At 45.3% G+C, this 26,434-nt stretch overlaps 1 protein-coding gene across 6 annotated transcripts in view; it reads left to right on the top strand.

Moving 5' to 3' along the window:
- The window catches only part of BOC (BOC cell adhesion associated, oncogene regulated), a 79,282-nt gene that overhangs the window by 25,609 nt on the left and 27,239 nt on the right, over positions 1-26,434 (top strand). For all 6 annotated transcript variants that reach the window (XM_055316081.1, XM_055316080.1, XM_055316077.1 and 3 more), the window contains 3 exons: positions 11,319-11,494; positions 12,157-12,435; positions 25,163-25,309. In XM_055316081.1, the coding sequence (XP_055172056.1) occupies positions 11,319-11,494; positions 12,157-12,435; positions 25,163-25,309 (602 nt within the window). The remainder of the gene's footprint in view (positions 1-11,318; positions 11,495-12,156; positions 12,436-25,162; positions 25,310-26,434) is intronic.

Below are 26,434 nucleotides of genomic sequence, written 5' to 3'. Positions count from 1 at the left end.
AGGGAGAAAGGGGATATGGTTCTGGCAGAAGTAAGGGTGAAAAATGCAGCTTGCCCAGATTTTAGAACTTGCAGGAGGAAGACCTGAGAAAGGTCACCTACAGCCCAATTATAAGGGACCTGGAAGGTTGTGTGAAGGAGTTTGGACCGTATTTAATTATACTCAGTTGGGGAGCTGTGGAAGGTGGGTCTGTTAGCTCATTTGCTTGTTTTTAACCAACCTCAAAAGGGAAAAAAAATCACCCCTACTTCCTTCACATTTTCAAATCAGCTGCTTTTGTTTCCTGTTCCTTTCTAGGCCTCAGCTAACTGCTTACATGCTTTTTACAAAATGAGATCTGTTTTTTTTTTTTAACTTCTTTTACATATTTTTCATGTTACTACTTGATCTTTATAATTATCATTTTTAATGGCTGCCTAACTAACAATCCATCAATTATTATGCTATAATTTCTTTAAAGCAGTAGAGTGAAAAGAACCAAAAAATTTTGAGTTAGAAGGTGTTCAAATCCCAACTGTGATTTACCATCTCTGTAATCTTGGACACTCTGAGCTTTAATTTCTTCATTTATAAAATGTGTTGATCATATTATATGAGCACTCTGGTCAATCATTTTACCACTTGATGTGTGTGATGTGGTTAAGAGCCAGAACGTCCAACCCAAGGAAAGTGGGGACAGCTTCTCTGGTCTTGAACAAATACTTGCTTTTCGTTTCACTGCTCAGAGGACACTAATGATCCGCTTATACAAATACATGCTCAAATTCACCTACTCCTCTGGTCTTTCCTAAATATGATCAGTCATAGGGACTCAAAGCAGCCAGAGAAACACAGTGCAAGTGTATATGAATGAATGAAACATATAATGCTCCTATAGTTTTACCACTGCCGACCAAGAACTTTAAACTCTTTACCCAACTGACAACTACAGTCAGGGTTCAGATGGGTGACAGTACTTTAGCAGAGGCATAATGCTGCTGGTAAAGGTACAGCACTGCCCCTGCCATAGTGATGCCAGGATCTGTTACGAGGCCTTTTTGTTACCCACATCAGCCAATGCTGGAGTCAGATAAAACTTCTCAAAGCAAGGCAGATACTGGTGCTTGGTGTGGTTTACTCACAAGACCACTGAGAGGCTTATATCAAATTAGATGTATTGGGCAGCCCCAGTGGCTTAGTGGTTTAGTGCTGCCATCAGCTCGGGGTGTAATCCTGGAGACTCGGGATTGAGTCTCACATCGGGCTCCCTGAATGGAGCCTGCTTCTCCCTCTGCCCCCACCCTGTGTGTGTGTGTGTATCTCATGAATAAATAAATAAAATCTTTAAAAAAAACAAATTATATGTATTATGAATTATGGCCTGGAGGAGATGTTTATTCAATAGGTGGTGGCTACCCACTTATCTTTACTGATTGGTTGAGCTTGATGTTCTAGAAGGAAGGTAGGTGACAATGTGGAGGTGGATTGTATGGGCAGAGGAGTGGGTCAGGGAGCCACCTGAGGGCTCTAGACCCACAGTGGCCAGCAGTAGTGGCCACTAGTACATGTGACTGTTGAGTGCCTGAAATGTGGTCGGTCTGAATTGGGACGTGTAGTAAATACAAAATACACACTAGATTGAGAAGATTTAGTATGAAACAAAATATAAAACACCTTGTTAATAATTTTTATATTATAATTAAATTATGTTATTTTGGATATATTGTATTGATCGATGTTAAAATTATTTTCACTTGATTTTAAGATGTGGCCACTAGAAAACTGTAAGTGACATGGGGCTTGCATTGTGTTTCTCTGGCTTCTCTGAGTCCTTATGACTGATCATATTTAGGCAAGACCAGAGGAGTAGGTGAATTTGAGTACGTGTTTGTATAAATACATCATTAGCGAGTGTCCTCTGAGCATTGAAATGAAAGGCAAGTATTTGTTCAAGACCAGAGAAGCTGTCCCTACTTTCCTTGAGTTGGCTGTTAACCACATCAGGCACATCAGTGGTAAGATGACTGACCAAAGTGCTCATTGCAGGGAAGCCTGGGAAGAGCTTGACTTCTCTGCTGAGCTCCCAGAGTGCTTCAGGACTGGCTGGCAGTGAAGCACCGGGCGTCCCCATTCACTCTCTTGTGGAGCACTTCTCTGAAACACCTGGAGAATGCTGGGGTCAAACAACTGGGAGAAAGACCTTATAGAAAAAATGAAGTTGGAGGGACAGGCTTCTTCTAAAGGGAGGATAAGTGCTCTGAGTCCTGTACAACCCTGCTCAGTTGTGTGTCTTCATCTCTGGTTTGGAGTCCTCAGAAAAGTATTATTCCCTTTAATGGGTCTCTAATGGATGTAAATGGATTTAATGCTGAGGCTGGCTTCTGGGTAGCATTTCAGATAACCAAATGCTATTTAGGCTTTCCAACTAGGAATTGAAATCCTACCTAGCTCCTAAGATACCCACTGTACATTCCCTGTAGTGTTGCTGGGTAATAGAGCCTTAAAATCAAGATAACAGAAGTAAAGAAAACTTCTAAGAACTTTTGTATAAGTACTTTTTGTCTAAGTACTTTTGTATGGGAGACCCTATAGTTGGTCTCCCATGGGTGGAGCTCAGGAAACCACAGATTTTGGATGCATATTAGTGGGAAAGAGCAAGGCAAGTGGAAGATATCAAGTTTGGAGGGCAAAAGTAAACCACACCAAGCACCAGTATCTGCTTTGCTTTGAGAAGTTGTATCTGACTTCGGCATTGGCTGATGTGGGTAACAAAAAGGCCTCGTAACAGATCCTGGCATCACTATGGCAGGGGCATTGCTGTATCTTTACCAGCAGCATTATGCTTCTGCTAAAGTACTGTCACCCATCTGAACCCTGACTGTAGTTGTCCGTTGGGTAAAGAGTTTCAAGTTCTTGGTCGGTAGTGGTAAAACTATAGGAGCACATACAGGTTTCATTCTTTCAGCAACCATTTACTGGTCTCTTTCCACATGCCAGACACCTTGGGATTAACGTGTTAGGTGTAGGAGAGTACATGAAAGCTTTAATTGCTTTGGTTTGCTTTTATTTTCTATCTTGATTTTAAATTTGTGACTTTTACAGTCACAGAACAAATAGCTTTGTTTTATAACTTATGAAACTGATATGACAGTCATAGGGATTTACTCTTTGAGGACTTGTATTCTGGGTACCAATTTTATTTTTTCTGAGAACTTGGGAGGAATGTACTCTTTTCCCCTCCTACATTCTCTGCCCTCCTTTTAGGCCTTGGGGAAGGATCACCTCTGGGATCCCCAAGGTGTCTGGGAGCCCCAAGTCTCATTTCCAGCACATATACTTATGACAAGGCCTAATCTCTAGAAAGTCCACTCCGTCCATGCAGTGGGCCCCATATGCCCTAGTTTGTCTGTGGCAAACTACAACTGTTCCCTCTTCCTCAGTGCCAGCCTGCCAGAGGAGGAAATAGGCCCCAATGTGGCAGGCTGGTGGGTCTTCTGCCCCTATAGAGGTTTTTGAAGTGGTTTCATACCATTGTACCACCTGTGACTTTTCAAGGCAATTGTGAAGAGCTGGGAATTGGCCAAGGGCCTGACACCTGAGGGAATTAGGTGGCACTGGCTTTAAAATATCCTTGACTTGACTGGGACTGGGGGTTGTGTTGGAATACTAGGCTTAGAGAACTGATTAAAATTGGAAATTTTCTGTTGTTCCAAGGCCTTGACAGGCCATATCTACTCCACCATGCTCTCTTCCACACGTGCACAGATTCAAGCCTGTGCACACCTGCACACATACAGTGTGTCCCTTTGCAGGTACTGTACCCCTCTCCCCAGCTGGCTTCCCTTGAAGCCCTCACTTCTCACCTCTCCCCACCACCTCCAGCCCCTACCCCAGCACTGTCCTTCCTAACCCCAGAGCCCAGCCTTCCTGCCAGCTCAGGCATCTCCAGGTTAGAGCTCTCTGGGGACCCTTTCCTTTTGAAAGGAAGAAAGAAAGAAAAAGGGAGGAAAACCAGAAAGAAAGAGGAAAGCAGAAGAATGAAACTGGACCGAAGGGGCAGTGGTGCCTTGAGCCATCTCACTGCATTACAATGAATATGGACTCTATTAAGCTCCGTTCTGCCTGTTAGTGTTTCCCAGGGCAACACAGCCCCCATATGGCAAGCATGCAGCAGATTAGGGTGGGCCCCTGGGCCTCATTGAAGGGGGGGGGCTTGACTGGCAGTTGAACCCCCTCCTGCCTCCCCCTACCCCTCACACTTGACACTGCCTGTGTTTATCTAAAGCAAGGGCGGGGGGGGGGGTGCTGCATTTGGAAGGTTTTTGTCCGGCTCTGAGAGAAGGGAGAGGAGGCTGGAGGCAGAGGGTGGATATGGGGAGGCTGAGAGAGGAAGGTGGATGGAGGTGGGGTGGAAAGTGGATCTGTGAGGAGGGAAAGCCTCATAAATATTCAAGAGGAGTGGTGAATGGAGAGAGAGAAATAAAGCAGATGGAATTCGTGTTAAAGAACAGCACAATCACCCTGTTTTGAGCCCTCCAAAAACAAAACAAAAAAAAAGGGAATGGCTTTCTAGGAGCTGCGTTTATCCAATTAGCAGGGTTGTCAAATTGAATTTATATGGAATAGGGTGGGGGAATTGAGAAGGGAGTGTAGAAGAAAGTGATTTTCCTTTTCTCTTAAGGTTTGCCCCCCCCCACACACACACACACTGCCCTTCATGGCTAGATTTTTAAATTTCCTTAAAGAGAAATTTAAGGAAGGGATTTATGTGACAAAGAAATGTGACTCCTCAGTAACTTTTTCCTCAAGTGGTGGAGGTGAGAGAGGATTAGATTTGTTCAATGGGCAAATCAAGGGACCACATCTTCCCTTTACTCAGAAAGCAGAGGTGGCTTCTCTCTACGGGGGATTCTTCCCCAGAGCCTACATGCTGTGTCTAGACACCTTTCCCCATCCATGGATGGTAAAGGAGTTCACCTACCTGGGTGGAAATAGGCTCTGTCCATGTTGGTTAGCAACTTGTTATAAATTTTGGGTTCAGTGAATAAGAAGCCCAGGTTGGGCAAATGCCACTTTGATTATATATTCCCTTCTCAAAAACCATCGGTGGTTCGTTCCGCTGTCTGTGGTGGTCATTTCAGACTCTTTTCCCTAGTCTTCCACAGCATGACCCAGTCTGTTTCTTAACTTGCCACTTTTCATTCTTCTAGAAGTCTTCAAAATGGGGCACAAGCTCCACAGGGAAAATATAAGAAATGCCACTGGAGTACTAGATATTAGAGATGGCTCTTAAGGTTAATTTCTGTCTTAAAAAGGGATAGGAAAAAAATTCAGCTTTCCTGGTATTTAATATTAGGGTTGACAGTGGTACTTTTGGTCTGTATATGACAAAGTGATGTGTCCCAACAATGGCAAGAGATCTTTTCCGCGTGACCGTAGAGAACTCACTTGCTTATTCACTCCCCAGTTTTCCCTGTTCTGTTAAGTGGATTTACAGATTATATAATTTACTTTTAAAAATTAATGCTCACAGGGATCCCTGGGTGGCGCAGCGGTTTGGCGCCTGCCTTTGGCCCGGGGCGCGATCCTGGAGACCCGGGATCGAATCCCATGTCGGGCTCCCGGTGCATGGAGCCTGCTTCTCCCTCTGCCTGTGTGCTCTCTGCCTCTCTCTCTCTCTCTCTCTCACTGTGTGCCTATCATAAATAAATAAAAAAATTAAAAAATTAATGCTCACAAAAGGACAAGTGGCTTAAAGAGATTGCTGCAAAGAAATGGGAGCTGAAGAAGAGTATGCAGTATCCAAGCACATGCTAACAGGAAGAAAACAGCAGAGCTGACCCTCTTCAAGCCACATAAGAAAATATAAAAACAACACTCATGGAATCCCATCTGATGAGAAGTCAACAAAATAATCAACATTCAAGCAGACCGTTTGAAAGAGGTTACATCCATATCCTTACTGGTGCACCTAACCCTAACCAGTCTTTCTTGTCTTAAGGTATTAGCTTTAATTATATTCTAAAACAGTCATGATTATCATGTCATCAAAACATGGTTTCACTTTTACCTACTCTTTTTTTTTTTTTTTTTTTTTTACCTACTCTTTTTAAATTTTAGTTCGGCAGCCCATGCATTTAATTTAGGAATTGCCAAAAAAAAAAAAAAAAAAGGAATTGCTGTAAATGTGTTGGGGATATTGGCTCAGGATATTTTAGTCATAAGAAAGCAAGATCAAAACAGGATCATACAGGAAGAGAGGAAAAAATTAAGACAAAATCAGAGAGGGAGGAGACAGACCATAAGGACTCTTAATCATAGGAAACAAACTGAGGGTCGCTGGAGGGGAGGGGGCAGGGGATTGGGTAACTGGAGTGATGTGATGAGCACTGGGAATCATGGAAGACTGATGAATCCCTGAGCTCTACCTCTCTAGCCAATAATACATTCTATGTTAATTGAATTTAAATGAATTTTTTAAAAAGGGGGGGGCGGAAATGAGAAGTTTGCAGACCACTGTTCAAGATAAACCTCTAACAGCCAAGCTGCTTGATGCGCCACCCTCCAGACAGGCCTTCCCCACCAGCCCTGCCCTCACCTACTTACCTACGCATATCCCAAGAGGCCATCCAAACCCTTTATCCAGAAAGCCCTTCCTGCAGACCCCATATTGAAAACGCGCCCCTCCCTCTGCTCACTTGCCACTTCCCACTTGCGACTGAATCACTGATCTGATCCGCTAAGGTCTTTTTTTTTTTTTTAATTTTTTTTTAAATTTTTATTTATTTATGATAGTCACAGAGAGAGAGAGAGGCAGAGACACAGGCAGAGGGAGAAGCAGGCTCCATGCACCGGAAGCCCGACGTGGGACTGGATCCCGGATCCCGGGTCTCCAGGATCGCGCCCTGGGCCAAAGGCAGGCGCCAAACCACTGCGCCACCCAGGGATCCCCTGATCCGCTAAGGTCTTAAAGTCAAGAATGCTGAAGTCCTTACAGGAGAGGAATCGCCCACGTTTCGGTGGTTTTGTGCAACAACGGTTTATTTCTTCCCCTGCCCTGGATTGCCTTGACTTCCACCTCGCCCCTGCGCCTGCCAAAACACGGGACACGCACCCCAGGACTGGGGACAGGAGAAGCGGGAGCCGCGCTCTGGTTCCCAGCTCTTAGCAGCGGGAGCCTGGAGCTGACACGTGACAGGGCTGCCTGCGCTTGATTGGTCAGCGCTAGTCACCTGACGCCGCCAGCTGCGGAGGATGCTGGGAAGTGAGCTCGTGGGCGTTTGCCCAGCGGTCGATGACTGAACACTCTTCGGGGTGGGATGCTTTTTTTTTTTTAAGATTTAATTTATTTATTCATGGGAGACCCACACAGAGGGAGAGAGGCAGGCTCCAGGGAGGGACTTGATCCGGGGTCCCCAGGATCACGCTAAACCACTGAGCCCCCGGGCTCCCGATCGCATCCTATGATACAGGGCCTTGCGTCGGGCCTTCGGCGGTAGGTCACAGGAATGTTTTTTCTACCTGATAATAGTGAAATCACAATATACATAATTTTTTAATAGATACTCAGGCAACATCTGGTTAAGGCATAAGCTACAGCATGGCTCATAGTTGACATCGAAGTTTTGTTATTCTCTCCTATTTGACATCGGAGCGGTCTGGGTAGATGTTCCACGTATTAGTGTAGAACTGCGTTGCCCGGTGTGGATACATTAAAAATCTAGTTCTTCGGTGGCATTAGCCACACTTCAAGTATCTGGTAGCCACCGGTGACCAGTGACTGGCGCTGATGGTGCAAATGTATTTTCACCATTGCAGAAGGTTCTACTGAAGGCGGTTGTGTGAAGAGCAGTAAGACTGTCCTAGATTTGAATGTGAATGCTAAAAGAAGGAAGAAAACCAAAGAGAAAGGTACTCTATTTTAAAATATATATATGTTTATTTGAGAGAAAGTGCACGTGCATGAGTGCGAGGAAGGGCGGCACAGAGAGAGGGAGACCAGCAGACTCCCCGCCGAGCGCAGAGCTTGACACAGGGCGCAGTCTCAGGACCCTGAGATCATGACCTGAGCAGAAACCAGGAGGCAGACACTTAATTTGCTGCGCCACCCGGCAACCTCAGAGAAAGTTACATTACTTTTGTGCCTCAGAAAATAGATTAAAAATATTCCAAACTTAATCCTAACAGTAGTTCTAAGCACTTGGTGAATATGACTTCAGAAACGGTTTGCTGGGAGGCAGTATTGGAAAGTAGAGAAAGGCCGGGATGAGGAGTCAGAAGACCTGACTTGGAGCCCTAAATCTCTCTTAATTAGCCAGGAGACCTTCTGCAGATCACTTAGTCTCTCTGCTCCTTGCTTTCCTCATTTATAACATTCGATACCCATAGGTGTTATCCTTAGCTATTATTTTATTTTCTCTGAGGTCCCTCCTAATTTAAAATCTTTCTTTTTAATTAGGTCTGTGGGTAAAAGTACAACTTCTTAAGTAAAAATGACCTTTCTTAAACTCTTCTCCTAAGTCTATTTAAACTCATATATTCAGCCCTTTGAGAACTAAATTCACTTGTGTCCCAGAGATTTCCCGCGATGCCACTCTTCTGAGCAGGAGTGCTGCCCTGTTTCTTGAGGCCAGGGGGCTGTCAGCACTCACCCCTACCCCTTCCCAAAGCCACTTGGCATCACCTCTTATGAGCAAAACCTCTCTGCCTTCAAAGACCTTTGGGGAAAGTGAACTTACTCTACAGAATTGAAAACTTGCAAAATAATAATAATAATAATAACTTGGGGTCAGAAATACTTCTTTTTTCATGTGGCCAGTCCCCCTCAACCAATGGAACTAAAAGCTTTGTCAGATCGTTTTTTTTTTTTTTTTTTTTTAATCACTGGAAGAATGCTAGAATGTTTTCTCAGAAATAAGTCTCTGTATGGTATCTGCTAGATCCCATGTTCTTCTATTTCATCCATCTTGGTTATTGGCCATAGGATATCCAAAGGGTGTGTTTTGTGTTTAAGACCATGAAGGCTTCCCTTTCTTTCCAAGACAGCTGCAGTGCCCTGGCTGACCAGGGAGGAGATGTGGCCTCCTGTGCTCCAGCCAGTCCTCTTGGGAGAAGGTGGAGCTGCCTGCCTCCTGCTGCTTATGGATTCTCAGTTGTTTGTAATTTTCTCACAAAATAAATACTCCGAGGCTATAATTTCTCACTGGTCTCAACCCCAGAAGTGTATTCTGTTGTTGTTGTTGTTTTTGGAAAGTCTCAAAAATGTCTGCTTGGTAGAGATTATTTCAGTGGGAGCATGTATGTCAGCAGTTAAATTTCTCAGATGCATTTTCTTTTCTTTTTCTTATCCAAATAACCCTTAAAAATAGCAAGTACCTAGGCCTCAATGAGGAATTCATGTCAGGAATTTATTCTCCACTCTGTTTTTGATTTTTTTTCTTCATTTTTCCTCTTTTTCTGAGAAAATGCATAGAAAATAAGGATCTGGACATACTTTGCATCGCCAAGAAAAATAACAGACTTTACTGTTGCCTTCACCCAACTTTGAAATTGTACCTCATTCGTTTCACAGTGGGACAAAGTTACACTGTTTGTAGGAATTCCAGTTAAGCCTTAGTCGTCTTTTTTACCATTATAACAGAATTCTCAGAAATGTATGTCTTTGGAATTCTCTTTCTAGACAAAGCTCACTAGGTAACTTGGCCCAGGAAGCAACTCTAACTTCCCAGCTGCTAAATAAGATGCATCATAGCTACCGTGATGCCCCTTCCTCCCTGTATTTGTCCTAGTCCTGCATTTTGTGAATGAGACTTCATGTGACCTGCTTTGGGGGCATTAAATGGTATCTGCTTACAACTCTGTTGTGGGGGTGAAGGAGTTAACTCCTTTCTCCCCCTTTAGATACCTGCTTCTTCTCACTCCCTTTCCCTCCCCAGATACATTCTTTGCTCCTGATTGCTTATAAAAGCGAGTTGGTGGCTGGCAGCAAAAGTGGGGTCTGTTTCCATTTTGAATCCTATAAATTATCAAGGGTGCAGAAGTAACAGTAATTGTTTGGCTGGTCCTCGTTAAGCAGGAGGGGGTCTGGGCTGAATTTCCTCAGTAAAACCTTTGTGGACTTTACAACCAAAACACCTCTGCAGCCACCCTGTGCTCAGATAAGAAACAGTCCTGTCCTCTCTGTCTGCTTGTCTTCTTTTTTGCCCTTTATTCTATTACTTTATGTTCATTTCTTGCCTTCCTCCTCTTTTCTTGGGGCAGGGACAAAACAGGTGTCAGCAATTTTCTTAGAGTTGGGGAAACTGAAGCTTGTTGTGGTCACATTCCCTAGAATCTTTCAAATTGGTAACTCATGCAGTGTTCTAGATAAATACGTTACTTCTTTGGGGGAAAGTAGGGAATTAAAACAAGTATCTGGAAAATTGAGAGGACACCAAAACTTGCTTTTGGAATTAGTTTATAAATCTGTTAATGAAATTTTCCTCTAGAACTCACTGTTAAAAGGCCTCACTGTTCTTTTTTTTTTTTTCTTAAGATTTTATTTACTTATTTATGAGAGATACAGAGAGAGAGGCAGAGACACAGGCAGAGAGAGAAGCAAGCTCCATGCGGGGAGCCTGACCTGGGACTTGATCCCGGGACTCCAGGATCACACTCTGAGCTGAAGGCAGATGCCCAACCTCTCAGCCACCTTTGGGATGCCTCACTATTCTACATCACCCTGATTCTAATTCTGTTAAGCTCCCACCAGGTGCAGAGCACTTATAGAAAAAAAAAATGTGAAGAGGCTTCTGTTATGGTTAAAAGTACAGAGATTTGAAAAGATCTTCGAAACTCTCTGACCTTAGGATTCACTAGTAACATTGCCTAAACAAGGGGTTCAGCATGTATTACACACATGACGGTGAAGTCCACAATAGCCTGGTATTAGTGACATGGCATGCCATGTGGCCATGGACATCTGGCCTCCTGCAAGCCAGTGATAAAGATGAGGTCATCCTTCCCAGCAATGTGTGAGATGCTCACTGCCTGGACCCTGGCCCTGTCTGCAGGTCCCAGACCCTCTAACAGGCCTTGGTTGCTGCCAGTACATGGGGCAAGGCTCTGGCTCTCCTACCACAGTAAAATCCCCTTCTAGCTCAAGGGAACTACTTAAAAGAAGCCTCTTTTAGATGAGAAATGACATGAGCATATTCTTTGGCTTTCCAGCCACTGTTCAGGTTGACATCTTGAATGTTGCCAGCATGTGCAGTAGAGGCAGGGGGTGAAGGGACAGAGCCAGGCCCTATGGCAGGCAGCCTCACTCACCACCAGGGCCATTTCTCTCTTTCTCACAACAGAGTGGTGTGGGGGATTGTAGTACCTCTTGGAGTGACTCCAGTGGCTTATGGGACGTTGGCTTGGACCCTTGGTGACACCGTGCTGCATGGGATGATGACGACTCAGAGAGAAAAAAGGCGTGAGGTCACCCTCGCTTGCCTCCTCTTGGCCACAGCAGGCTGCTTTGCTGACTTGAGTGAGTGCTTTCCTTCCCTTTCTCAGCCTGCCCCTCTTATAAAACACTTTGCTGCCCATGTCAAATGGAAGCATTACACATTCAGTAGTAACCCTTTAAAAAGGCCTTCCTTTTCCTGGATTTCAAAGAATAATTCATTCCCATTGGCCTTCAGGGATACATCCAATAATATAAGATGAGAAATCATCTTGGCAGCCTCATAGTGGTTGTATTTTAGTATTTCAAATATATACCAGAGGAGGAGGAATAGTAATGACTGCCTTTAATTGAGCACTTGCTATATGAGATTATGGCTGGCAGTTGACATGCACTGTTTGTAAGCTTCACAGCAGCCCTTGGAGGCAAGTATCATTAGCCCCATTTTATAGGTAAGAGACATAAAAAGGCTCAAGTGACATGGCTCAGAAGCAGTGGCACTGGGGTTTGGGCCCAGTCCTGTCCAACTCCAATGCTCGAGCTCTTGCCTTTACACCTTGCTGCCACTCCAGTCTGCCTTCTGAGAACAAGTACAGGCTGGGGAATGGACCCAAGGAGGACAGTAGTGTTCTTCAGAAAAAGATCGACCCCTCTGGATTGCTCAGCTCTGGAAGGCCGTGTGGATGCTCATGTACTGCTTTCATGGGGGGTGTTTGTTCATTGCTATGTCGCTGTTCTTCCTCCAGACCAGATCCCTCAGGTCACTGTCCAGCCTTCTTCCACCGTCCAGAAGCTCGGAGGAACTGTGATCCTGGGCTGTGTCGTGGAACCCCCATGGATGAACACCACCTGGCGCCTGAATGGGAGAGAGCTGAATGGCTCAGATGATGCCCTGGGCATCCTCATCACCCGCGGCACCCTCGTCATCACTGCCCTCAATAACCACACCGTGGGACGGTACCAGTGTGTGGCCCGGATGCCTGCAGGGGCCGTGGCCAGTGTGCCAGCCACTGTGACACTAGCCAGTGAGTGTTTCTCCTTTGCTCCTCTGCCACAGTGCACTCTCTCTTCGACTCTCCCATTCTTTCTCTTCCCCAGACCATTCCTACCCCATGTCAGTAGTCCTAACATAAAAGGGGGCCCTCAAATTTGAAATTCCAAACCAGAGAGTGGTAGCTGCCTAGCGGTCCCCAATGGTGGAGGACCATTGTGCCCCTAGGAAGCTGCTCTCTAAGTAGGGACCATGTCTGGAGTGAGTATCTGGAAGCAGAGGGACGCGACATGTTTGAACTGTTTCTGTGGGCGCCAGAGCTGGGCCATGCCATGCCTTTCTACTTTCCCCTTAACTTTAGGTGTGATTGTGCCAGCTGCTCACTGTCTCCCCTGCACTCCATCCTCATGGCAGTTATGGTCAGAGCATTTGCAAGGCCATGTGCAGTCCAAACAGAGCTGCCCATCCCATGCTTGGCCTCCTGTCTGTCTGAGGGGCAAGCATCATCCAAAGGCCTGGGGTATAAATAATAGAACACAATGAAAAGAAAACTGTGTGACAAAGAGTAAAGAGAACAGAAAAGAGGACAAGACTGGGGTACAGTTTGGTCCAAGGAGGATGTTCAGAGAAGACTTTATACTACCCTTAATACGTAATTACCACTTGCATATATTATGTGCAAAACACACATTGCCTTGTTTTCCACCCATTGTACATCTGGGAGACAAGACCTACTGACGAAATAAACTTCTGAAGGCTGCAGGGCAGCTCCAATATCTGTTCTTATATACGAGTCTACGGCCAGGAACTATTAAGAATGACGTCTTCTTCCTTGGAGCCTTGTTCCCTCCTGACCTAGCAGGGTCCCCTAACCCCTGACAGCCTTGCTTCAGACTTTCATGTCACCATCATCATCACTCCCCTGAGTGATGTGTGTTAGGGGTCATGCCTAACACAGCAAACTTCTGAAATACTCCTTAAAGGTTGACTGGGGTCCCTGGGTGTGTGTGAGGTGTGAGTCCAGGAGGAAAGTGGTGGGAGATGAGGAAGTAGAAAAGAGGGGGGACCCCCGCCTCCCCCCCATGATTCCCAGGTCCTTGGAGGAACTTCACTCTGTGAGAGAATAGAGCAGACATTGCTGGCAGTGTTCTGGTTTTCTTGGAAAACAGTCAAGCAGCCCTGCCCTTTTCTCAGAGAAGGGAGAAGGTGGGGTGGGTCCTCAGCTGTCCCCCCCAGGGGGCCAGGCTGAGCCTCCTCATGCAATAGGAGCCATTTTCCTTGGTGGCAGGAGCACATGCTCAGGGAGGCAGGCCTTCAGCCACAGCCCGGCCCTCCCCCCTACCTGTGCTTGCGGGATGCCAGGAGAGGGTACTGGCACTTAAGTGGGGAAGGTAGAGGGTAGGGAGGGATCATCTCATCGTACAAGAAGGGCTGAGGTTCAGAGCTGCACTCCTGCCATCATAGTCCTCTTTTCTATTTTTAAGTTGTAACGAAAATCATAGAAAGTATAGAATTTATAGAAAATACCATTTCCCCTCAGCCCACCATTATCCCATGACCATCATTTACCATTTTGGAGTATACCCTTCCACTCTTCATCCATACCTGTACTTCTGTACTTCTTTTTTTTTTTTTTTGACTGAAGTGTGTAGTTGACATACAGTATTAGTTTCGGGTGTACAACATAGCGATCTGACATTTGTCTCCATTGTGAAATGGTCACCACGATATGTCTGTTTACCCTCTGTCGCCACACACAGTCGCTATCACTGATTGAATTCCCTGTGCTGTACATTATATCCCCATGACTGACTTTATGACTGGAAGCTTGTCCCTCTTGATCTCCTTCATCCATTTTCCACCCCTCCCCCCTCCCCTCCGGCAGTCAGCACTCTATTCTCTGTATCAGTGAGTCTGGGCTTGGTTTTGTTTTGTTTTTTTTTATTTATTATTTAATTTTTATTTTTTTAAGATTTTATTTATTCATGAGAGACGGGGGGGGGGGGCAGAGACACAGGCAGAGGGAGAAGCAGGCTCCATGCAGGGAGCCTAATATGGGACTCAATCCCAGGCCACGCCCTGGGTCAAAGGCAGGCACCAAACCACTGAGCCACCCAGGTGTCCCTGGTTTTGTTTTTTTTTGATTCTACCTATAAGTGAAATCATAGGTATCTTTCTTTCTCTGACTTATTTCACTGAACATAAGGCATGCCCATATTTCATGCTTTCATAGTGATCTACTGAATATATAGTTTCTGTCCATATTCTCTTCCTCTCAGCATTGTGTGGTAAGCATTTTCTGTTGGCCATATGACCATATTTCTTCTGTTGAGTATAATTCAGCAAAGTATATGAAAGTGGACTAATAAGTCAACAACCTGATTCATCTTTCACATGTATAACCAACCCCAGGCAGTCATCACTCTAGCGAGCTCCCCCCATGCCCCTTACTAGTCATCTGTGCCCCCAGCCACAAGCAGAGCAGGATCACGGTTACCAATGGCCCTGAAATATCCCCTGGGTGGCTCTACACTATGTCCTGAACCCTTTTGCTATTGCTGGACCATTAGGTTGCTTTCAGTGGTTCATTATTACAAGTAAGATGTGCCTTTTACAGCCCCGGTGGCTCAGCGGTTTAGTGCTGCCTTCAGCCTGGGGTGGGATCCTGGAGACCCGGGATTGAGTCCCATGTCGGGCTCCCTGCATGGAGCCTGCTTCTCCCTCTGCCTGTGTCTCTGCCTCTCTCTCTCTGTCTATGTCTCTCATGAATAAATAAATAAATAAAAATCTTTTTTTTTTAAGTGCCTTTTAGTAGCATTCATGCCTTTAAAGGATTTTGCTGCTCATCTAGGAGGGTTGCTCATCTGCAAATAGCCAGCACATGTCTGTGAAGACCCAGAAAACTCCATAACTGTTCATTTGGCCTTATCAGGAGCAAGGCTGAACCTTTTCTTTGCAGGAAAGGATAGTTAGAGTGTAGAAGATTTATGTTGGAGCCCACCTTCTACTTCAAGATGTGTCTGTGTGAGGAGAGACCTTTTTTTTTTTTTTTTGCCTTTATTTAAAAAGAAATTCCTGGCCACTTCTTTCTGTGGTACTTGAAGGGATCTGTAGTTGACAGTGAGGACAAAGGGGAGGGTTTGGTTGTATCCCAGAAGGCACAGTGAGAGAAGTGGCTTGTGCAGAAGCCTAGCGCATCTTGCTGGAAAGCCAAGAACTGTTGGCTTGTCATAGAGACATGAATCAGAAGTGAAATGTTTGGAGCTGACTGGCGGGATGGAGAAGTGCTGGAAATGAGGAGAGCTGGCTCAGGGGCTGTGGCAATGGAGTGGAACTGCAGCCTCCCCAGCTCAGAGGAGGAGGCGCCAGTGGCGGCGGGAAGGCAGGAGAGGCAGCAGAACGGGGTGCTGTCTTTGGGCTAATGCCATGGGGGATTTGGCCCAGACTCAGCAGTTAGATTAAGTTTCCGAAAGCACATTCCTGAGCAGAATGGGGGCTGTGTTTTGCTGGTTGGCTGATGGAAGGAGGCTGAGTGGTGAAGGGATTACCGAGGCATGGTCTGAATTTAGAGGCAAGGCTGGGCCGTGGCGTGCCTGTGCACACGCACACACACCCGCCCACACTCAACACTTAAGGCTTCCTTTTCCTCTGGCCATTTTTGCGTGCGCTCAGATGTTCACCCTCAGACAAAGCACCCACTGTTTGACCTACCTAGCAAGGTGCTACCTCCTGTGTCTTCGTGGACTCCTGGATCACCGGGACCTTCCAATGGTGGGGGCTTAGACCTGACTTGAGGATTCAAGGGTGTGAAGGAGCCCTCTAGAAGAACTTTTCCTGGTCCAGACCTCTTTTACTGAGACGCTGGGGGCTGGGAGTACACTTGGACTTCACCCCTCTCTGTGGACATTGGCTTCTGGTCTTCAGGTCAAATGGAGCAAATGCGGATAACTGCTGTCTTCGCTCTCTGTGGAGGTGTCCATCCCACTCTCCTCCACACAGAACTTTTTCTCCTGTTGAACCCAAACTTTATTTGTGGTAAATCTCTTGCTGCTAATGCCTCACTTCAGACCACCTTGTCTAATTCTTGCTTTTCAAAATACTTTTGACTTTGATCTCCTTTCTTCCTTACTCCTTTTTCTAAGCTTTACACCAGGAGGCCAACCACTCTACATGGCCCACATGTTCCCACTCTCTGCACCTGAACCAACAGCAGACTTTGCCAATGGACACCATATTCCTTTTTTCTATACTCTGACTCAGCCTTACAATTGTTCTCAACACAGCCCAGCAAGGAATCACAATTTAGCAGAGCTGGCATATGATGTGAAAACTGTTTTTGATCCCTTACCTCTAATAATTCAAATGAACTCCTACGTAATTGTTAATTTTACCTTTTTTCAATTTTTAAAAATTATTCTCCTAATTATCTTATCATCCCTAGGTCCCATTTGTCGTTGGAAATAAAACAGGTGGTAACTGGGTAGTACTATAGCTGGGAACTTTAGTTCTCAAGCTAATGTGAAGTCTTAAACTGATGCTGGTTTAATTGAGACCAGATCTGTAACTCCTCCCTAAGGCCTTTAGGCTCTAAGAATCAAGCATGGTTCTTGAGTTTTCTTTCCTCGGGAGACGAAGGAGCTCCCCTTAGCCAGTTGTCTCCATGACCCTGACTCTGAGGAAGGTCAGAAGGTGACAGAATTTAACCCATGAATAAAATGAAGAAACAAACTAATATTATGGAGGGGAAAGAAAGACTTTAAAAAACCCCTTGGGTTGAAGTTTTAACTCTGCCCTTAGGACTTGATGTGACTCTGGGTAAGTCAGTCCCTCAGATTGCCACAACTATGAAATGAGCACAGTGATAATTTATAGCATCAGTATCATAGTTTTTTTTTGTTTGGTTTTGTGGGGTTTTTTTTTTTTGAGGGTCAAATGATGGGATAGTAATATTTTGAAGCACTTTATAAATTCTAGGCTTTATACATTCCACCCATTTGATCAGCGAACATTTGTGGAGTGTCCTCCTGCAGGAGGCTCTAGGGCCTGTGTCTAGCTCTGGGCTGCCCAGCTCCATTCTGGGAGCAGCCTTCAGAAGAACAAGTCCCGGGAATGGCAAAGCTTCCACTCCTAGCCAGAGCCAAAAGAGAGGGCTGGCTTGTTGGGAAGAGAGAACTAACCCATTTCCTGTGAATTTCTCAGCAGTTTGTATACACATGATCTCTAACCCAGACTCCTAACTCCTGGCTGCATTGGAGGATAGCCATGGTGTCACTGCATTGCTTGTTGTCCCCGTAGCCACAGAGCTGCTCATTTATGCTTCTGATGGCTCACCACTGCTCATTCCTCTAACCAGGTAGTCATTGATTTGTACTGGCAGGCGGGGCTGACCTTGGCCCTCAGCATGGTGATTCCACAGAAGGAGCCATGTTTCTTTTTGTTCAGCCCCCTCCACCTCTGATTTCTACCAGATACTTCCTTAAGGTCTTATAGGCTCAAACTGTGAACTAGAATAAGCCCATAAGGGACCACTGTGGACATGCCTTTATTAAAATATTTATAGCTTTCTCTGTGTTTTAGTCAGGTTCTCCAGAGGAGCAGAACCAGTTATACATACAGGTGTACCTTGGAGGTGTTGTGAGTTTGGTTCCAGGTGACTCACTATCAAGTGAGTCTAGTGAATTTTTTGGTACCCTATATACCCTTGTATATAAAAGTTAAGGTTATACTATCCTGTAGCTCTTAACATGTGCAATAGCCTTACAACTAAAAAAAAGTACACACTTTAATTTAAAAATACTTTATTGCTTAAATAACCATCAACTGAGCTTGCAGTGAGTTGTAATCACTGATCAGAAATCACCATAACAAATATAATAATGATGAAAAGATTTGAAATATTACAAGAGTTAATAAAATGTAACAGAAAATAAGCAAAGGCTGTTGGAAAATGGCACTGATAGACTTGCTTGATGGAGGATTGCCACAAACCTTCAATTTGTTAAAAAAAAAAAAGTATAACCAAATGAAGCATCCTGCCTATGTATATAGAGAAATTAATAAAGGCAAAAAATAGATTTATTTTAAAGAACTGGTTCACATGATTGTGGAGGCTGGAAAGTCCAAAATTCATAGAGCAAGCCAGCAGACTGGAGATTAGGGAGTCCCACTGGCAAACAGCAAAGCACCCATTCTCCAGCAGTGAGTTCAGTGTTTAGATGTCTTGGAGGTTGGTGTCCTGAGAATTAGGGACATATTCAGAGTTTCCAGCAGAGCAGAGTAAGACCTAACCCTCACCTTTGAGGAGCTCTTAATCTCATGGAAAAGATTGACTGCAGTAACGCATTAGCCCTAAAGCAAGTCAGTCTCCAACAGAGATACAAACAGACTTTCCTGAGAGCTCAGGCTAACGGGGATTCATTTCAATTTCAGGGGATTGAAGAAGACTTGGGAGTAGAGCCTTAAAGAATGTGTGTGGGACAATCTTTATTTCTCATTTCTTGAGTTCTTTCATACCTTTCTCAGATCTTCAACAACCAAGTTTAGCTCTTAGCATTGTGTACTTAGATTTAAGCCTAGTGCAGTTTCTGGGATGGGGCAGATAGGAAATGGCGGGCAGTTTGCATCAATCAGTAGCCACCACTGCTTGTAGGAATATGTAGTTCCCAAGAGTGTGGGCAGAAAAAGTGGAACCACTGTGGGCCCTGCTGGCCTTAGGACAGCGCCCGTGCCTCCCACCCAGGGTTCTGCATGTCAGGACCCTGCTGAAGCTCTCCTCTCCACTCTTCCTGAGTGCCTTGGCCTACATTTTCTCTCCCCTCCCTCTTCCTGTACAGGCTGCCAGCCTGCCAGAGACTCTGTCAGGATCCAGCTCTGGCTCTCATGATCCCAGACCACCAGGATTCACATTAATTTTCCCATTGCTAAGTTTATAGTTTATATTTGGTTGATCAGAGAAATATGTATGATGTGGGTTGCTGGCAAGTAAATCTTTTTTTTTCCCCTTCTCTTAAGTGTATTTTTTCAAACCATTTCATTCCTTCATCAAGTCCAAAAGAAACTCCCAAGTTCTGCTAACCAGCCCTACCTCATTGCAGTAGTGAAGTCAGATAAATGAGATGGTCTACAGACATCTTCTCTGTTCATCTGGCTGCCAGACTCAGTAGAGACATGGCTCCCATCCTTGCCTTGTCTTCAAGGATTAATCACGTTTCGTGTTCTTATTTTTTAAAAAACATTTTCAATGATCCAAGCCAAGAAATTCCTGAAGCATTAGGCCAGTTTTTTTGCACATCGTTTAATGACATTGCAAACTAGCTTCTTTTTATTTTTCCTTCTTCCTGTCGCACTCTTCCCTTCATGCCCTTTCTCCCCTCCTGCCCACCTTTGGTCTTGTCTTTGATCTTTTGCCCTCATCCTCCTGGTTCTCTCATCTCCTCAGTATTCTCCCACAGCTCAAATCTGAGTTTAGACCCCACCTCAACTCAAGGGGAAAGAAAGAAACACAAGACTGAACAACTAATGTGTTTGGCATCTGCACGAGTCTTTTTTTTTTTTATCCCCATGGAAACTGTTTTTATTTAAATAAGAAAGAGCATGTCTTGTTTTCATCGGAAAGTATATTTGAAAAATTTTATGCCATGTTTCCATGGCTCTCAGGAGAGAGTTTTCAAGCCAAAATTATTTGTGCAATTGGACAGGCAGAAAAAAAAAACTAACAAAAGCAAACATACTTATCCACTCTCCTGGCCTGCAGAAGGAGGCAAATATTCCCTCTGCCAACCCCCTTTGCCCTTTCTAAGTTGCTCTGGAGCTCAAGGTGACCTGATCTAGGTTGGAATGCTGGTGAAGGTAGTGGAGACTAAACTTGCAGATACTACTCTTGGAAATTATTGTACCCTGCCTTTTGTGTTGGTTTTATCTGTCTTGTCTATCAGAGTAAAGGGCCCTGAAGTTAGGAACTATATTTTTGTCTTCATGGTGTCTTCTGTATAGTTCCTAGCATACTAGATAATTCTGTAGTTCCTGGCTGAATGAATGACTCAGTGAGGCCTGGAGGCCATGAGAGTTAGGGAGTAGAATTATCAGCCCAGAAACTTGCCAATGGGCAAGAGGCTATTGAGCCATCCTGACAGCATTGCCAAGTGAGCCCCATGTGGTGCCCCCACAATTTAGTGGATCCTGTCCAAACCTCAGCAGATGGGTACTGGCTTGTATTGAGGCAAGAGAGAAGGACAGAACTGACTATACATAAGTACTACCTGGATGAGTAGAAAAATGACTTGGTTTTTTGTTTTTTTTTTTTTTTTTTTTTTTTGGGCTGTTCAGCTGAGCTCATGGAGATGGAGATGTTGGTGACTCCAGGCAGCCTCCAGCCAAAGGCACTGTCTTACTTCTTACTTAACTGAACTTTGACTTGCAGCCTAAGAGAGGTCTCCCGGAGAGGAGGACCAAATGGGGAAACTCCGTGAAACTCCTTTTGGATTACAGAGGGAGTGTTCTACTGTAGCGCAATGCACCCTGTAACAGGAAGTGTAAATTCTAGGAAAATTGGGAGGATGAGCCTATAATTAAGATTTGATACTTTTGTGTCGTGGGAATTTGTGAACATACACCAAATACCATAATTTAATTCATAGATCTGCTGAGCTAAAAGAAGGATCCAGGCTACAAGGTGAGAAGAAATTCAAAGGGCTTATGATAAAACTTGCCTCTTTGCATGTGACCCTGGTGACGGCAGCCACGTGCTCCTCACAGTTCTTGTTTTCCTCCCATTTTCCCTTGGCTCAGAAGGCAGATGCCTGCTGTTCCCTATAAATGCAAGGAGGAAAACCAAAGCACATCACACGATTTGTGTCTGAACAAATTCCTGACGTCCGTGTTTCCACGGGTCCCATGGAAGTGATGTAGCAGAAGATACATATTCCATTAAGAAATTGAGGGCTTACAAGGAAGGCACTGGGCAAGGGTTCTGCACGGAGCCCAAACTGTTTGGGCTTTCTTGGAAAGCACAAAGTTCTATGAAAAGGAGACTCTGTAAATTCAGAGATGGCCCCAAAGACCAGAGCTCTGGCCTGTTGAGAGCTGAGAAACAAGAGTGGGCCTATTGGCATTTGATTAGTGCAGACAAGTTAATAAAATAGTCGAAAGAATACACAAAGAAAGGATGCACAAGAGGGCTCTGGGGGAAGGTAAGAGGATTAAAGCTGCAAAAACATTCCTCTAATGGATTTCTCAAACACTCCAGCCCACAGGCAAGGGCAGGTGTCCCTTCAAACCATTTCCCCATGAAACCCGATCCATCATTCTGTGGTGCAGCCTGTTAACCCCATTTGGAACTGAAGGGCCTGCCCCCTAGTCCCAGTGAGGCACCCTGAGCAGCCCTGGGACTGGCCAGGAACCCAGCTTTGCAGACAAAGGGGCCTGGGAACAGGCTGGTTTCCTTCACTCGCAGCCAGCTAGTTCTCTGCATTTGCCTCATAGGGTAGCTGATTAGGCCATTACCGATCACACATCTCCAGCCCGCCCCCCTCCCCAGTCTCTTTTCTGCCTAAAAACACTTGAGAGAGGGTGCTCTGATTTTCAGATCCATCATCACTTTGTTACTCTCTCTTTGATCCTTAGTGAAACTCAACTTTTGCTCCAGCAGCCAAATTGGATGTGTTTGTCTAGTGAAGCCACAGCTAAGGCTCAAGCTCAGGAGGAACAGGGAGGGGACAGGGCCAAGGAACGAACTACTGCTTATTTGTTTGGAAGCCAGGAAGGCAGGCCTGCCAGTAGGATGCCCAGCTGGGGTGTCCTCAGTCCAGCCCACATGGGCTGTTGTGCACATGTTGGCATCAGAACAAAGGGGCAGTCTGGCCACATGGCTGACCGGTGCCCAGCTTTGTGCCTCCCCCACTGCACAGCCTTCTGTCTCCAACTTAGCAGTTGTCAGAGGGTACAGAAGGAGCCAAGAGGGACAGAGATGGGGAGGGGGCTATGTTTTGTAGTATTGGGTCTGTGAGGTGGGTGCTGGAGGAGTGTGTGCCTTGTGCTGGATAAGCTCTCAATTACAATGGGGCAAGAGCCTGGGCCATGGAGATGGCATTCTGGTGCCAAACTCCTCTCTTTCTTGTAAAATGATCTGTTAGGTTTAAGTATATCCTTGCTTGAGGCAAATTTCCTTGGAATGAAATAAAGCAAAGGAGGAGGAGGAGGGGAAAAAAACTCTTGGTGGAGTAGTTTTAGAATTTATTGGACCGTGGAAGAGACTGCTTCTTGGTGACAGGAATTTTCCAGATGCCCCTGAGCTGACAATCGCTCACAGCTCGCTTTGTGGGGAGCCTCCTGACTTGGCAGGTACAGCACACACTGTGCAGAGGAGGATTAAGGCCTTTGCATTGTTTAAGTGCATTGCTTTTGAAAACCAGTTTGCAATCTTTAGCCAGAACACGCTAAGGACAGGCCGTCCGCCCTTTTCCGTCATCCATATCTCCTTCCTCTCTGAGAAAAAACACATCCGCTGTCTTGGCTGAAAAGCTCAGCCAGGACTGGACTACATAATTTTGGGGGTCTAATATAAAATTAAAATGTGGAGTCTTGTTCAAACATTAAGAATTTGAAGACGGTGATAGAGCATTAAACCAAGCACTGGCCTCCCCTTCCGGGCCACATGGAACTACACAGATTGCACTCCCATGAAGCTGGCGTTGGGCTCAACCTTCCAAATTGTTCGTTCATTCAGCAAGGATTTAGAGAACATTTGCTATATCCTGAATATCATGCCATGGGGTTTGGGGTTGGGGCATGGAGTATAAAATTAGTATACTGCCCCTAGGAATTTACAATTTAATTGGAGTCAGATATCATATCTATAAATTTAAACAATGATAAAATAAATCTTTAAAAGCCCAGAAGGTTCTATACACACTCAAAGGAAAGAATCCATAAGCGAGATATCACCTTGCCCCACAGGTATCACTCAGCCGGGAAATTAAAAGAGAGTGCTAGAAATGAATTGGGCAGCCTGTCTGTTTTTGCCATGCCACTTGCAAACAGCATGTATTTCCTACTTCACATTCATTAGACCTATTTCGCACCTTTTCCATGACTCCAGAAATAGCTTCTCAAGAAGCAGTCTGTTTTCAAAATAACCATACTGTGTAACTGCTTTGAGGGTCCTAACTTCTAAGATAGTTCTTCGTTCGGTAATTCACCATTTACTGAGCATCTAGTTAGGCCAGGCCCTGATTAGGGTCAGAGGACACATAAACAAATAAGACTTGCCCCTAAAAAGTTCGTACTCTAGTATTGTAAGGACAATAATCCTTTCATAGAAACAAAAGGACTTTCCTATTCTGGTGTGGCTTTTCTACTGGAAAGTTCCATTAAGTGGGAAATCTGACCTCGCTGCCTGCCTTGATCCCTGGGCTCTCCTATGGTGACAGTAGTTTGTTTTTGGTAATTGCCTCTTATCTACTGTGAGAAACTTGATTCCTGCCTGCTTTCTTGCCTTCTCTGTCGCTTCTTGCCTTCTCTGGGTCTCCAGGGGAAACAACACAGGCAGGTGGAGTCTTGCAGTGGAATTGCAGTAAAAGCTCTGATGGCGTCCGTTCTCAAGAGCTGAGCTGAACACTGTGTGGTCAGCATTCAGACAGGGTGCCTCGAGGGCTTTCTAGGTATCTTTATGAAGGAGCATCCAGGTAAATATTCTCCTCTTTCTTATCTTATTCCCCTTTCATTTTACTTCTATTAGATTCAGCTACAGTCCTAAAAAACAAATCTGGAATCTTTTTTGCACAAGTGTCCAATTTTGTTCAGCAACATCAGTGCTTTGGCTCTAGTTTTGGAGAGAGTTTTGTTGTTTGAACTGTTAGATTATCTGGGAAACATCCTGCTCTTGTTCCAGGTGGATCTTCATCCTCTACCATTTTAGATTCTAGTCTTACCACCAAGCCAAGTCAGAAAAGATGGCCATTATGCTACTAGACTCTGCAGCCTGGTGTCAAGACCCTCAGGTCTCCCATATTCCATTGCCATCAGCCACATTATGGAGACCCATCTTTCCCTTAGAAAGCTCTCAGAGCATCCACAGATCTCCCACCCCAGCTTTGAGTAAGGATTAGCCATGATAGGAGAACATAGCTCCCAGGTAGCATCAGCCTTCCTGTTATAACAATGGTTGGTAACTGAGTGGAATCTCAGGCCTGTCACTTTACTATGCATGTCAGAGAAGAACCAAAGGACTTCTTTGTTTTTGCCATGCCACTTGCAAACAGCATGTATTTCTTACTTCACATTCATTAGACATATTTCACATCTTTTCTGTGACTCCAGAGATCACAATTTGCTCTCATCATTCCCTTCAGTCTCCTTTAGCTGAGTTGTGCCAGGACATTTATGCCTTGATTGCTGGCCCATCTCCAGCCAAGTTCCATAGGGCCAATGGGCCTGGTCAACTGGCCACCACGTCCCAGTGTAGAAGAGGCTGATCTGTGTCACAAGCATCTCCTCATGGAATTCTCTATACATATCCCCACTCTCCAGCTTCTGTATATCAGGTTGAACTCTGATGCACTAATGGAGGCTACACATTGCATCCTGTAAACTCCTATAGACAACAGAAGGCTGGAGGAAGGATTTGGACAGCCACGGGGAAGCCCCTCGGGGTGAGGCCCCTACAGCTGTTTATCGTGACACCAAGGGCGAAAGTCCACTCTAAAATGTTGCTTTGTCTCTCTGCTGCATTGAGGCCCAGTTGGCACCTTCCCTTCTCTCTACAGACCTCCAGGACTTCAAGTTGGATGTGCAACACGTGATTGAAGTGGATGAGGGGAACACAGCAGTCATTGCCTGCCACCTTCCAGAGAGCCATCCAAAAGCCCAGGTCCGATACAGTGTCAAGCAAGAGTGGCTAGAGGCATCCAGAGGTGAGTGAGCAAGGAGGAGCCCAGAGGCCGAGGCCAGGGATGAGGCTGACCACCTCTGGCTCCGCCTCTCCAACCCCCTCCCTCCTTAGCATGCCTGTGGCCCCCACCTCACATTGGTCAACTGTCTTCTACCTTGCTGTTTAGCCTTGTCAGGTCCTAAAGGAATTTGCTTCCATAATAGAGGTCTCCTGCCCTTTTTTTTTTTTTTAAAGATTTTATTTATTTATTCATGAAAGACACACAGAGGCAGAGACACAGGCAGAAGGAGTAGCAGGCTCCATGCAGGGAGCCCGATGTGTGACTTGATCCTGGGACTCCAGGATCACGCCCTGAGCCAAAGGCAGGCACTAAACCCCTGAGCCACCCAGGGATCCCCCTCCCCTGCCCTTTTGAGAGGAATTTCTTTATCCTTTGAGGCTCTGGAAGATGTTGCTCAGCTGTCACTATTTGATCGAGGCTGTCAGCACAGGGTTCTGGAGCCTCCCATGTGTGTGCTCCCTGCTACACACAGCAAGACTGCCTGATAAACCCAGCCGTTCGTGGAGCTGTAGTGTTCCCTGGTGGGAGGCAAAGCCCTTTCCCACATAGCACAGGAATGTTTCAAGTGGGACTTGGGTTTTTCCCTCTTCCCATCTTCCTGGTAATGCGGCTATCTCAGCTGTCCTAGCTTCCTCTTAGGCTGCGGTGTCAATGACAGCTGGGCCAGGGAAGGCCAAGCTTTGGGCCACAGAGTGCCTGGGAGGAGAAGGGGTGCCTCTCAAGATGAAATCAGCTTCTTCCCATAGCTGACCCTTCACTGGAGACCAAGTAGACCCTGCTTGACTGAATCCATAGCTCAAGATCTATTCCTTTACAAATATCCTGTAGATATTTAAATATTTTCATTAATTTTTTCTGGCCATGGAAGGAATATATGTTCCTATATTCCTATGAGGAATATATATGTTCACTGTAGAAAATACAGAAAACTATTTTTTGAAAGGTAAAACTCCTAATCCCACCACTCAGAAATAACTGGAGAGGAATAGAATATTAATCTGAGAGGACTAGAGCATTAATCTCCATTGTCCCTAGCAGAAGCTTGGCAGCAGTCTCTGGAAGAAGCCCCACAGGAGACAAGGGTTC

Source organism: Nyctereutes procyonoides, unplaced genomic scaffold (assembly GCF_905146905.1).
Source record: "Nyctereutes procyonoides isolate TBG_1078 unplaced genomic scaffold, NYPRO_anot_genome, whole genome shotgun sequence".
Classification (NCBI taxonomy): domain Eukaryota; kingdom Metazoa; phylum Chordata; class Mammalia; order Carnivora; family Canidae; genus Nyctereutes; species Nyctereutes procyonoides.
This window is presented reverse-complemented; position numbering and strand designations above follow the sequence as displayed.